This window comes from Erpetoichthys calabaricus, chromosome 2 (assembly GCF_900747795.2).
Source record: "Erpetoichthys calabaricus chromosome 2, fErpCal1.3, whole genome shotgun sequence".
Lineage (NCBI taxonomy): Eukaryota > Metazoa > Chordata > Cladistia > Polypteriformes > Polypteridae > Erpetoichthys > Erpetoichthys calabaricus.
Window position 1 is genome coordinate 23922791 of NC_041395.2, and position 15248 is coordinate 23938038.

The following is a 15248-nucleotide window of genomic DNA, read 5'->3' on the forward strand; positions in this document are numbered from 1 at the left end:
TAATCACTACGCTTCTTAAACTGACTTCCTCCGCACTAAGAGAAGACAGCGATCACCATACAGAATCCATTCACTTCATAGTATTCCTGCTTTCTGAAAATTTAGAATGCTAAGATAAATACTTGATATCATTTTCATGATGAAATGCATTTAAAGCAGGTATTACACATGCACGGTAGTGAGGCGGTAGTGCTGCTCCCTCGCAGTAAGGGGTCCCCAAGTATATGTTCAGTGTAGAGAACTTTATGGCAGGTGTGACGAGGCTCCAAAAAACTGGATGTATGAATAGCTATCGCACAGGTTTAACTTAAATATTGTGTAAATGTTGGGTTTGTGATCTGCTGGTCGGAGACACGAACACAGAATTCAATGCATGTTCTTCTGAGCGGGCTATCTTTATTGCATGCATGCTGTCTCTATCTGACGTACCAAAACCCCAGTTCCTATCCTTCCTTTTTCTTTCACGACATAACCAATCACCACACGATAAACGTCTTTGTGAAATTAAAACTAGTTATAAACTTAGCCCACGGAGTGTTCAGAACTTTAAAAATATCTTCGTTATACATGTTTAATTACGCCATCCTTTCAGAGTTGCGCCCATCTCTGAACGAGTCGCCAGCACATCGCAGGATGAATACAAGCAAAACATACACTTGTAGGGTCAATATAGCACAACAAAACCCCACATCCTACATGACTTTGAAAGGAAACTGAAGCACGCCGAGTAAACCCACCAGAAAAACATGCAAATGCAAGGCAGGCACGCCACCGTGCCCCCATATGATTAATGCATGCTTTAATGCATTTCACTATGAAAATTATATTAAGTATTTATCTTAGCATTCTAAATGTTCAGAGAGCAGGAATATCATGAAGTGAATGTATTCTGTGCGGCGATCGCTGCCGGCGCCTCCTCTTAGTGCAAGAAGAAGTCAGTTTAAGAATCACTTAACACAAAGCATTTAATGTGCTATATAACTTATGATGGGGTTTGAGAAAATCTAGTAAATTAAATATTCATTTTACGATGAAGTTTAGTTTACGATGTTCTACTTTAATGACAAATTATGAGAATAAAGTCAACATCTCTACTTTAATCTTGACATAAACGGCGAAAATAAAGTAGAAATGTCGAGAATAAAGTCAACATGTCGTCACACTATTACATAGTACCCAGGTACATTACACTGTATTGAAAACAAATAAAATAAGTACAACTTGGCTTGCAGTATTATCCAGTAGTATAGAAACAGTATTTATACATCTGACCTTTTAAAACTAAAGTATCTCCAGGCGACGGATGTGACTCCTTTTTTTCAGCAAAAGTTCTTCTGTTCATCATGTTCAACTTTATCGTCGGCTTCATTTTCGGAATGTTCTCTGTCCATTTTCACCGCGCAATACCTATGCTACCGCTACCTACAGTATTTGGTAGTGTAGCAGTGAAAAAGAGCCCTAGTGCAACAAATCTGTGTTTAGCGGTGTAGCAGTGAAAAAGGTCCCCACTTGAACAGTTTCCTGCTGCGCCACGTTCCGAACGTCATTTAGGCAATTTAAACCGGTGTTGTGGTATAAGAAAAATCCATATCATAAAAAAATAAAAAACGGTTTTCAGTATGAACCGGTATACCGCCCAGCACTATTTGGTACAAAAGCAGTATTCACGAACGGCTGAGCCTTGGAGGTTCAAAGATGGGCAGAGGATCTCCAGTTTGTCTAAATGCATGAGAAAATTATTGAAGTGTTTAAAAACAATGTTCCTCAAAGAAAGATTGAAAGGGATTTGCTTATTTCTCCCTCTGCATTGCATAATATTAAACGATTTAAGGAATCTGTCAGAATTTCATTGTGCAAAGGGCAAGGGCGCTAGTCTAACCTGAACACCTGTGATCTCCTATCCCTTAGATGGCAAGCACTTCATCAAGAACCATCCGTCATCAATAGCTAATGTAACAACATGGGCAAGGGAGTACTTTGGAAAATTTTTCTCAAGCACTACAAAGTGTGGAGTTACATTCAGAAATGCCACTTAACACTTTACAATGCAAAAAAGAAACTTTATGTAGTCAGACAAATCAGTATTCCAGATTTTTTTTTGAAAGAAGTGAACGCTGTGTGCTTTAGACCAGTGACAAAAAGGACCATGCAGACTGCTATTAGCAAAAGTTCCTAAAGCCAGAGTCTGTCATGGTATGGGGTTGTGTCCGTACACTTGACTAAGGTAATTTATGCTTATGTGATGGCAGTGTTAATGCAGTAAAGTATAGATAGATAGATAGATAGATAGATAGATACATACATACATACATACATACATACATACATACATACATACTTTTTTAATCCCCAAGGGGAATTTCACATACTCCAGCATGTACACTAATAAAAACAATATTAATTAAAGAACAATAAAAACGCAGTTCAAGTTTAAGCTTTTAAATTAAGATTTTCAGACACTTGCTGCCATCAAGACAACATCTTTTCCAGAGATGTCCGTGCATTTTTCAGCAAGACAAAGCAAAACCATATTCTGCACACATTACAAATGCTTGGTTGTGGAAGAATAGGGTATGAGTACTTGACTGGCCCCAATAGAGAATGTGTGGAGAATTTTGAAATGAAAAATGTAACCACTGCAACCCCATACTGTTGCACACATTAAGATGTGTTTGCCAGAAGAATTGGAGATATTAACACCTGAAACACTTCATTGCTTGGTATCCTCATTGCCAAAATGTCTTTTAAGTGTTGTGAGAAGGAATGTGAACATTACAAAGTGGTAAAAGCTTTACTGTCCAAAAATTTTTTTGGAATGTATTGCAGGCCTGAAATGCAGGAATGGATGTATATGAACAAATGAAATGAAGGTTGAAATACCATGGGTTCATACTGTCATATAATAAAAAAATGTCAAAGTAAATTTAAGAATCACTAAGATTTTTTTTATTATTTGCTTTGTCCATACCTTCCCAACTTTTTCAGATTTGGTGTATTTGTATTTAATCTTTAAAATTTTAAGAATATGTTCTGCTCACAAGTGATACAAACATGAAACTTTTTGAATAGCACAGGTTTAATTATATCCAATGTAAAGCAAACCCAATACATAATGATCTGGTATTGTGATAGTGTGAGGATGCCTCAAGACATAATTGAAGCAACTGTATCAGAAAATTCAGAAAGAGAATGCCCAATTATCCATCCAGTACCTAGGAAATGGTTGTATCATGCAGAAAAGTGTTGATTAAAAACAGGATACCAGAATGGCTGAAATGGCACAAAATTCTTGCCCAGACCAAACATACATGCTGTGGCAGGATCTGAAATCAGCAGTTGATGCTAGAAAATCTAGTCTTTCTGAATTAAAGCAGTTATTTTTTCACACACTTCTATTTATACTGAGCTAATTTAATTCATTTAATGACACAACTTTTTAAAGAAATGTGATTTGTTCACTTAGATGTACTTCATGTAAAACTAGACTTTTTTTACTGTCAAATATTTACAGTTTCAGGACACTACACACTTTATTTTTATTGAAGCTGCAAGTTTTTAGATTACTGGTTCATGTAAACACAGTATGTTCCAGAAATACACATTCAGAATTCATGATCTTACATGATGACTGTCCTCTGAGTCAGCCTCTCTCTGAGAATTAATTGCATGTTAACTTCCTACAGAAATTGATTTTAGCCTAATCTCCTGCATCTGTGAAGAAGCAACACGAACCATTAATAATAATTTAATTTTTAATAATTTTTTGCATTTATATAGCGCTTTTCTCACTACTCAAAGCGCTTAGCAATTGCAGGTTAAGGGCCTTGCTTAAGGGCCCAACAGAGCAGAGTCCCTTTTGGCATTTACGGGATTCGAACCGGCAACCTTCCGATTGCCAGTGCAGATCCCTAGCCTCAGAGCCACCACTCCGCCATTGTAATGCTCCAGTCTCATTCACATAAGAATACATACATATTTTGTTACCAAAAGTACTTAGAACCTGCTGCTTCATTTTCCCCTTCTCATTCTCTACCACCTTCTCTTGCTGTTACTATTATGGGTGAGTGTGCCTCTTCTGCAACACACAAGTGAGCTGCTCACCTAGTGTTTTGTGATGGTTTGATTTGAAATCGGAGTGTAAAAATAGCCATAAAAAAGGATAGTTTGTCAAATAAGTGTAAAAGATCAAATGGCCAGTACAATATTTTCTCTGTATTTATTAGGATGTCAAATGAAAGCCTTAAGCTTTTTTTTTTCTTAATTTTTTGTAATAAAATTGTCATACAACTGTAGTATTTTTCTTCGGAATCTGCATAGTGTTCGATACAAGTCTTCCAGCACTTACAAAGTGTTTTGGTCACTTGCCCAGCCATTCATGCACCCTCTTCTGATGACTTTGAAAGTCTTTCTGCCAGCTGATTCTTTGAATGGTCCAGATGTGGTATACACTGCTGGCAAGTATTATGAAAGTGTAAAACACTTGAAGTGCAGGTTCTTGATGGTTACAACCTTTGAATGAGCAGTATGGGGCTGAGTGATAACATATTGCAACAAGACATGCATCACTGTACTGAACCTCCATTTGCTGATTATTTTCTGTAAGATTCATCCCTTTGCTCTAAAATCAAATGATCAGCATCATGTAGCTCACCTGCACCATGTGCTTCCACCTGCTAGACATTTATTGCTAGTGATGTTGCCAATTTCTGTAACAATGGTATATATGGTGCTTAGAATTTCTGTTGCAGTTTTAAGGTTTTCATTTGACTTGTCCTTGTACGAGACAAGTACAGTGTGCACTGTGAAATCAGTAAAATATATTCAAGGTGTAATGTTAGCAAGTAATTTCCAGAAATTGATGACTTTTCCTGGGGTCATTGACTGTGACTTTATCTTGTTTCCTACAAGGCAGTAAAGTAGTTAATTCCAGGAAATGTCTGTACATGTGAATGCTGTTCCGGTGCATCCACAGGGTAAACACTTCTGTTTTTTCAAGATGACATTTTGATTGTAAAGAGCATTTGCCTTTTCAGTTTTGTCAGTTTCTTACACTCATTTTTTTATACACTCGACTTTTTGTAGTGAATTTTATGTAACCATTTTGATGTTTCACATCCTCGTTTTTTGATGTTGAATTTGTGCTCTAATGTTTTTGTTTTTCTATTTTTGTTGTTTCACTCATCTTTAATGTTATGGGGTTTTTTTTGTATTTTATGTACTGTTTCAAGTTTTGTTCTTTTTAATCTTATACATTTTTTTTTACTTTATTAAATAGTAGAATATTTCTTTTTTTTAGTCATTTTGTTAAAACATGTCATCAGTATGTGCTTTTTCCTTCCTTACTCTGACAGAGGACAAAGTTTAATTTGCAAACATGACTGAAATGACTTGATCCTCAATGCCTCTGCCAAAATAACACCCTTGAATTAATTTCTAATGTTTGAAAATTTTAGTATTTAGTTTACAGTGAGTGTTTTCAATGAAATTTTGGTATATTGCTCCTAATTTTTTACCTTTTAAGATGGTGTTTATATTAATTTTTGCAATGTTCGTCAAGCATTGTTTGAAGAAATACTAACATGTCATATACAGTAAAATGTTAAGATTGGTTTTTTTTTTAATCAGAATCTAACAGAATTCTATGCCTTATATAGAGGAAATTTTCCTTTTCCCTTTAAAAAATGAGGGGTCCTCTTTTCCTTAAAATAACAGCTGTGCACAGCTGTACTGGAGCCAGGGAAAAGGCTTTCATTTTAGGCTGTCTTAAAATCTAATTGCAAAGGCTGATTTATGGCTTGTGTTGGACTGATACCTGTTGCGTCAAATGTTCCTGTTGAGTGGGCAAAGAGTTAATCGGTACCAGAGTAGACAATTTTTTTTTTTTTTTTGTGGGAAGTGCTCATAGTGACAAGGCCCAATTCTCTGTCCATGATATGTATTTTGGAGGATGTTGCTATAGTTACCTGCTGTAGGTCTGAGAAATGTAATTAGATATCAAATTCAAACGGACCAGTATACAGACTAAACAAAAAGAAGTGTGTTTTTATGTTTTTACTTTGTAATGTTAGGTCAATATTTAGTACTATTTGTTTTATTTTTGCTGTGTTTCCCAGCATGTTTGCATTTTTTTTTTTTTATATTCTTTTTATAAATTTTATATTTTTTTATAAATTCTGGCTTATCAGATAACTTTACATAGAAAATGTTACATTTTTAAGCTTGTACAGTTGTTTATATTCCTGGAAATGTTATGTTTCATCCAAGCAAGTACTATGTTTTACCTTAAATAAGCAAATGTAATCTTTCTCTGTACAAGCAGATGCATGCAACCATGAGAAGTGAATTTATAAGACAATGTCTTTAGCATTAGTATGTTTAGGTTATTATCAATTTAAACAGGAAAACTAAATGAGGTTATTTAATTTCAGGTAAGTGTATAATCTCTGAAGCACTGCTGACATAAGTAATGTAAAACATTTGTGCTGCAGTATATGAATACAGGGTTGTTATTACTTTGAGGTTATATTTTTCCTTTTTTGCTAGTGATTCAGGTGCTATGTTGTTAATTAGATATACTTTTATTATATGTAGGTTACCACAAACAGAATACATTAAATACATAAGAATTACCCTAGGTTCTTGTCTATAAGCCGGACTCGTGTATAAGCCGGAGACCAAAAATCATACGAATTTTTAAAATAAAATCTTATCATAGATAAGCCGGACTCATGGATAAGCCGAACGTACTATAACCTATAACTAATAGAAGAGAGGGAGGTCAGTGGTCTCACTCGCACCCATTTAATTTCTTTAAGGGGGGAAAGAGTGTGAGATATTGGCGTCTCTCTCACTCCCCACATGGCGCGGCCGGAGCGCGTTCTTTCTGCTCTGGGCGTTGCCGAGTCAACACGTGCGCGTAGCGGTCATTTAAATTGTGATTTTATATGTAAGCATATTTAAATATATATCATGGATTTTTTGCTGGTTCGCGGATTTCTGCAGACAATGGGTCTTTTAATTTCTGGTACATGCTTCCTCAGTTGGTTTGCCCAGTTGATTTCATACAAGGGATGCTATTGGCAGATGGCGGAGAAGCTAGATTGCTTACTTTTCTCTCTCTCTCTTGCGCTGACTATCTGTGATCCTGACATATGGGGATTGAGCAGGGGGGCTGTTCGCACACCTAGACGATAGGGACGCTTGTCTAAAAATGCTGAAAGATTATCTTCACGTTGCTATCTTTTGTAAAGCTGATTCCTGAAAAGACATGCTGCACAGTGCTTCGCATACTTAAAAGCTCAAAGGGCACGTATTGATTTTTGACTGAAAAACAAACTCTGTCTCTCTCTCTCTCTCTCTTCCTGCTCCTGACGGAGGGGGTGTGAGCTGCCGTCTTCAACAGCTTTGTGCCGCGGTGCTTCGCATACCTAAAAGCCAAACAGCACCATTGATTTGTTTGCTAGAGATTGTTTTCTCTATCTATGTGACATTCTGTGCTCCTGACACACACACCTTTGAAGAGGAAGATATGTTTGCATTCTTTTAATTGTGAGACAGAACTGTCATCTCTGTCTTGTCATGGAGCACAGTTTAAACTTTTGAAAAAGAGACAAATGTTTGTTTGCAGTGTTTGAATAACGTTCCTGTCTCTCTACAACCTCCTGTGTTTCTGCGCAAATCTGTGACCCAAGCATGACAATATAAAAATAACCATATAAACATATGGTTTCTACTTCGCGGATTTTCTTATTTCGCGGGTGGCTCTGGAACGCAACCCCCGCGATGGAGGAGGGATTACTGTATAAGCCGAATTTATGTATAAGCCGATATTCTATTTTTTCATTTTCACAACTTTTTTCCTTAGATAAGCCGCGGCTTATAGACAAGAATTTAGGGTAATATTAATTAAGAATTATTAATCCTGGCATGGCTACTGAACAAAAGTATCATTTTTTATAAGCAAAGTCTCTATAAACTATATTTTTCCTCCATACAGGTACAAATAAAAAAAGAAATCATTTGAATCAGAGAGTGAAGCGTCCCGATTACAAAGTGGCTTATGTTCAGCTGGTGAGTATGAACCCATCTCTATATATCGTTTGTAAATGTTTACAAATTCTCATGTAATAGTTTCCACTCAGACATTTTCTTCCCTTTTATTATGGTATTTATCAGTTTACATTTTAGCAGACCTTTTTGTTCTAGTTTGCAGTGTGAGCATGTGTAGTTGAATTGTATTAGGTGGTATTGTTTTCTCAGGTATAGTGCAAGCTGCTTTTACATGGACTTGTGTTAAACACTAAATAAATTTCTTTAAAGTTGTAACATACACTTTGTATCAGACTGCTGTTCTCTTTCATTGAAAACAGTCTTTAGTTAAACTTTACATGTAAACTTGCAGTGGTCTGTTATTTTCTTTTCCTTCCATTCAAGGTTCAAATTATAGTTTTATAAATATGAATTGTAATTGTAATTAGTATATCAAAGCACCTGTCAAGTTTATGCTCTTATGTCAAATGGTGCATAGCAGCTGGAGTTATATAAATTCTAAAGGGTAGCATTGTTGGATTTTTATTTCTAATAAATTCTTAATTTAGTTACCTTGCTTGTTTATACAGGCTTTCTAAATTCAGAATACAAGTTGGAAAAAGTAAATGCAAAGGACCTTTGTTCTAGGAGGATTTGGTAACTGAGGTGTAACAATAGTTGTTACAGCTTAATGTTTCTGGCTTCACAATTTGAGGCTTACTCATTTGTCTATAATGAAAGCATTTTTTTAACTGTTTTTATATTTGTTTTATCTGTATGTAGATCAGTTTAATTTATTCTTAAATAACAAGACAACTTCAATTTGCAGATGTCAAAATAGTGGATACTTGTTTACCAAGTCAATATCATAAAATTGCAAACATTACAGTACTAGCTTTTTACAATGTCAGTTGTACAAAATAATAGTGGTATTGCACTAAGGTGTGACTGCAAGTGGATGAATTACTTCAAAATGCACCATCGTATGTGAGAAAAACATGAATAAAAACTACATATGCAAATAGTTTACAGTATTAATGCTACAGAACCATATTAACAAATGTCAAACAATAGAGATCACGTCTGGAAATTCTTTGAGTTTGTTGCAGAGGAATTTCAGCATATGACTGCAGGAATACTGTTAAAACAAAAAAAGTGCAAAACACACACAGGCTTTTGTCATTGCTGCTTTTATTCCATTATAGAGTCAGTTCAGTAATCAATTTTTGTGTGTTTTGAGAGTGCAGTGATATGAACGAAAACATGTAATTGTTTAATTTGGTGTCAGGAATTTCTAACAGGTGATTAATTGATTGAACAAATAATCACATTTTAATACAATGTCATACATAGTCCCAAGAAAGTAACGGAGGCTTTGCATTCAACCTTAGAAGCATCCATCCATTTGCTTATTGCGGTATAGATATTGACAAAGCAAGATAATTCCTGGTTGTATATGAATCTACAAACACTAAATTTATGTATTTCTTTTGCATTTTGAACTAAGTATAATCCTTAAAATGTGATTAAAATCTTAATTGAAAAAAATGGCAGATGGTAAGCAATCTCTCAGTTAGGAGTAATTGAATACAAGTAACATCAGTTGATCTAATTTTCTAATTCTGAATTTGTACACAGACAAAAGCAATAACAAAACATAACTTATCCAAGACACCTAGAAAACAGCCCAACAAAGGCTGTTTTGCTAGAGTTCTGAAGTAATGGATTAATGCAAAACTGATAAGTTTGATTTAACACTGGAAGCCTTCAAGTTGGGACAAATGTAAAAAATACAGGAAGAAATTTACAAAATTTCAAACTAGTTTTGTTAAACTTGACTTGCATGTATGGAATGTTTTTTGATTTTAATAAAATAAAATCTAAAAAAAAAAAAAGAGAGAATTAAAACGCCAGGAGCTTGAGACACTTGCAATTTTCAGTTAACTTGACTCATTCATAAAATTTTACTCTTTACTTTTTCTTTAACTAGCTAATGTTGCAGTTATAAATCTTATAATGGTGAACTTTATACGCCTAATGGAGAGGTTCTTTTACAAACCAGATATTACAAGTGTTTTGTTACAAAAGCAGCTTTAATTTGTTTAATCACTGTACTTTGAATTATTTTGGAATTCACTGACTCAGCCATGCTTGTCATGGGGGAATCCCCAAGTTTTTAATAAACTAAATTTGAGACCTGCATGGTATTTTGATATTTTTGAATGACATTACTAATTTACTTGAAGATTATACAATTTTAAAATTGCTCTTATTATTAGTGTTTTTGTATTTTGTTGTATTACAGAAAAAGGCACAATTGGTATTGAATACTGAAATTCTGGTATCTTGACATCCCTACTTAAATGTATACAATTAATCAGGCTACTTACCTATATGGGTCAATAGCAGGTGCCTTCATAAAGATTTAGTTTTATATATATTTAATATTCTGTTTGTCATGATTTGAATGGATAGTGTCTCCGTGTTCTTAGTTTGTATTCTGTACCTCATCTTTGTCCATGTGGAGTTTTCTTTTCATGTCTATGTTGGCTTTTTAGCAGGTACTTCAGTGTTCCTCCTAATCCTAGAGGATGGACTAGTTATTTAATTGGAGAATTGAAACTGACCCTGTGATTTTCTTTAGGGGTGTGTGTATGTGTGTGTACAGTCTTATGAAAAAGTTTGGGAACCCCTCTCAGCCTGCATAATTTTGCTTTCAACAAAAAAAGATAACAGTGGTATGTCTTTCATTTCCTAGGAACATCTGAGTACTGGGGTGTTTTCTGAACAAAGATTTTTAGTGAAGCAATATTTAGTTGTATGAAATTAAATCAAATGTGAAAAACAGGGTGTGCAAAAATGTGCGTCCCCTTGTAATTGTGCTGATTTGAATGCATGTAACTGCTCAATACTGATTACTTGCAACACCAAATTGGTTGGATTAGCTCATTAAGCCTTAAATGTCATAGACAGGTGTGTCCAATCATGAGAAAAGGTATTTAAGGTGGTCAATTGCAAGTTGTGCTTGGGATCCTCAAAGCATCTCTCAAAAGATCTGAAAACAAAGATTGTTCAGTCTCATGGTTTAGGGGAAGGCTACAAAAAGCTATCTCAGACGTTTAAACTGTCAATTTCAACTGTAAGTAATGGAATCAGGAAATGGAAGGCCACAGGCACAGTTGCTGTTAAACCCAGCAGGTCTGCAGGCCAAGAAAAATACAGGAGCAGCATATGCGCAGGATTGTGAGAATGGTTATAGACAACCCACAGATCACCTCCAAGATCTGCAAGAACACCTTGCTGCAGATGGTGTATCTGTACATCGTTGTACAATTAAGTGTAATTTGTACAAAGAACATCTTTATGGCAGGGTGATGAGAAAGAAGCCCTTTCTGCACTCACACTACAAACAGAGTTGCTTGTTGTATAAAAATGCTCATTTAGACAAGCCAGATTCATTTTGGAACAAAGTGCTTTGGACTGATGAGACAAAAATTGAGTTATTTGGTCATAACAAAAAGCACTTCGCATGGCAGAAGAAGAACACCGCATTCCAAGAAAAACACCTGCTACCTACTATCAAATTTAGTGGAGGTTCCATCATGCTGTGTGGCTAGTTCAGGGACTGGGGCCCTTGTTAAAGTCGATGTTCGGATTAATTCAACCCAATATCAACAAATTCTTCAGGATAATGTTCAAGTGTCAGTCACAAAGTTGAAGTTGCGCAGGGGTTGGATAGTCCAACAAGACAATGACCTAAAACACAGTTCGAAATCTACCAAGGCATTCATGAAGAGGGGGAAGTACAATGTTCTGGAATGGCCGTCATAGTCCCCTGACTTGAGTATCATTGAAAATCTATGGGATGATTTGAAGCAGGCTGTCCTTGCTCGGCAGCCATCAAATTTAACTGAACTGGAGAGATTTTGTATGGAAGAATATTCAAAATACTTCCATCCAGACACTCATCACAGGCTATAGGCGGACAGCGTCTAGAGGCTGTTAGATTTACAAAAGGAGGCTCAACTAAGTATTGATGTAATATCTCTGTTGGGGAGCCCAAATTTATGCACCTGTCTAATTTTGTTATGATGCATATTGCATATTTTCTGTTAATCCAATAAACTTAATGTCACTGCTGAAATACTACTGTTTCCATAAGGCATGTCACATATTAAAAGGAAGTTGCTACTTTGAAAGCTCAGCCAATGAGAAACAAAAATCCAAAGATTTAAGAGGGGTTCCCAAACCTTTTCATATGACTGTGTATGAGAGAAAGAGAGAGAGAATTGGTCCTGTGATAGACTTTTGCAGTGGTGCCCTTGTCAAGTGCTGTTTCTTGTGTTGCAGTTAGTGATGCCCAAATAGGCTCTGCACTCTGCAAGCCGCAATTGGATAAGTAGAATTTGGGAATTTTATGTATGTAATGTTATGAATTTTAGCAGACTTTTCTAATTGTTTTGTGAAGTGAAAACAAATCCCTGCAAAGTGATCTAAGTTAATTACAAATATAAAGCACAAGATAATTGATTGCATTTCTGTTTGCTTAATGTGAATCTTGTTTATACACGTAGTAGTCGACTTATGGACCACTACCATGTCTCACAGGCAAACAACAGCTTTAACCATGCCAGTTCTGTATGCTGTGACTCATTCACCTGAATCTCAGTTTATTACCTGCAGTGGTTTTGACTATGTTCAATTCCATTTGTCTTACAATTACAGGGAAAAAAAGGCAATTGATCTTGACACAGATATGAAGGTGATCATTCAGTATAAGGGAGAAAAGTGAATGTGATTGCATGTGACTTTAAGTTATCCCATTGTAACTGGTGTTAAAGGCATGTGCCATACTGCTGCTTTCTGGCTTTGAATCCATTTAACCTCTGAAGCTTCTGCATTGTAATTCATGATCTGCTACTTTGTGCAAACCACCACGAAGGGTTAATGAAACCACTCTGAACTCCTTTATATGTTAATTTTTATTATTAATGGGCTGAAATGTTAAAACAGAAGACATACGAGTGCTCCACCCTGCCGGTACAATTCTTCCTCTTACAGTTAACACAATGAACACTGGGAGAGACTCACACTGTTAATGTCACGTAACAGAAACAAATAAAGGATTCATGAAGCTGCTCAGGTTTTGGCACCCATGCAAGCAAAAGTAATAACGAAAAAACAAAGTAGTAATACTAAGTTTGCATTAAACAAGATAGAAAATGTATTATACAGTACTATACATACGGTCAGGTTTGAATACGTAGTATTTCATCCAGATAGATTTAGGACCAGTCCGTCAGAACCGAGCATGGTCATAACTCGACGACTACCTGTACATTATAGGTTATTGGCTTAGTGTGCTGCTACAGCAGCCCGTGTTAATATTGTTATTCAACTGTTTGGTACATTCCTACCTCCACCCCCATTTAAGTAATACATTTGGTATGTCCCTACCTCCCCTTTTGCTATTGGCGCTGCTTTTGTCTTTACTTTAGTTCCCACCATATTGTATTTAGGTTAAGGAAATTATTGTCCTTTTACCTTCAAGTTATCAATGGTTCTATGTCCTAATACTTGTATTACTTCTGGCAAGAAATCTACATTAAAGTATACGGATTCACAGCCTTGACTTCTTGGTGAGTAAACTATCTGTCCACGTTCACTACAAACAGTGGGGCGACACACACTCCGTACAGACTGGGTCTTGGAAGAGAAGCCTTGCTAATACGGCGTTCGGGGACAGAATAGTAAAAGGACGGATTTCTAATGCCTGATCGTGTCAAGCCTGGGGCTAATCAAAGACTGCTGTATATATTCCTAACTCCGTTACTTTGGGGCAACTAGCAAAGAACTGTTCCTTAAGTACTTGTCTTCGTTATACCTAAAACGCTGAACTCTTTAAACGCTACTAGTCAACGACAGCTCAAACGGCGACTATCTTGCTATTTTTGTCTTTGTTCAGTTTACTTAGTAGTTTTACTTTCAATTTTCACGCAGTTGAAGGGCTCTGTATAAATATCATTGTTTATTGACTCACTGCGTAGCGAAGGAGCTGGAACTTTCGCGCCGACACTGCTGCGCCGCTGTTTTGCTGAACTTTCCGTGACCCCTGCGTGCTCGCACTCGGCTCGGCCCCGCCCAGCACTCCTCATCGCAGTATGTCTCAGCAGGAATCAGCGCATTCACTAGAATTGGAGTCCCAGGAACCAAAAGGTGAATTACTCCCACCTGAAGATGATATTGGAATAGAAGGTGAACTGTCTGCCCGACCTAAACGCACAGTTAAGCCATCTTTAAAAATCAGAGAAGGGTTTGAAAGTCAAAGGATAGAAATGTCAAACAGACTTTTAGATTTATGGAGCAAAACTATTCATTGCATTGCCATTGCTGATGATGCCAGTGACAGTCCAGAGCAATTAAAGGACTTGTTTGCAAGACTTAAACATACCTATGAGAACTATAAAAGACATTTTGAGAAGTATTCTGCCTTTTTGTTAAATATAAACATGGAAGAAGCATTACAGGAGTTAAATAGCATTACTCTCCTTGATCAGCAAAGGCACATCACATTTCTTGAAGTCAAGTCAAGGTTAAAAAATAGGATAAGGCAGTTTAATGATACCGCATCCTGCTATTCTGTCTCATCTAGGCACTCTAGAAAATCATTTAGATCCCTACAATCAAATTCCCAGAGATCAGACTTAAGCAACCAACTGGTTTTAGCCCGTGCAGAAGCAGAGGCAGCTAAGATTCAGACTGCCTTTATTAAAAAGGAAGCAGCCCTTAAGGCAGAAGCAGCCCGCATGCAAGCAGAGGCTCAGTTAGAGGTCCTCCAAACGCAACGAGAGGAGGCAGCAGCTTTGGCCAAATTGAGTATTTTGGAAGAGGCCGTAGAGGAAGAGGACGAAGTCAACCATCCCCTCAGGCTGACCACCACAGAAGATCCCGTAAAACGAACTTACCAGTTTGTCTTAGATCAGAATACTGACAATGCCTTTAAGTCCACAATAGAAAGCTTTACATACAATACCCCAGCACATAACCTGCCAGAAGATGCCACACCACCCAGTAGGGAAGACCACTCTAATCCACACCCCATTGTGAGTACCATGAATCCCCACAAGTATTCAAAACTCATACCACCTACTGATGCACTGCCAAGACCTCTCCCAGATGCAAATAATCAGAAATTTGTTAAACCTCCCAGGAAATGCTAT

At 36.5% G+C, this 15248-nt stretch overlaps 1 protein-coding gene across 3 annotated transcripts in view; it reads left to right on the plus strand.

Moving 5' to 3' along the window:
* Window positions 1-15248, plus strand: part of mrpl23 (mitochondrial ribosomal protein L23) — an 873401-nt gene that overhangs the window by 809171 nt on the left and 48982 nt on the right. For all 3 annotated transcript variants that reach the window (XM_051923629.1, XM_051923628.1, XM_028793519.2), the window contains exon 4: window positions 7997-8070. In XM_051923629.1, coding sequence (XP_051779589.1) covers window positions 7997-8070 — 74 coding nt within the window. The remainder of the gene's footprint in view (window positions 1-7996; window positions 8071-15248) is intronic.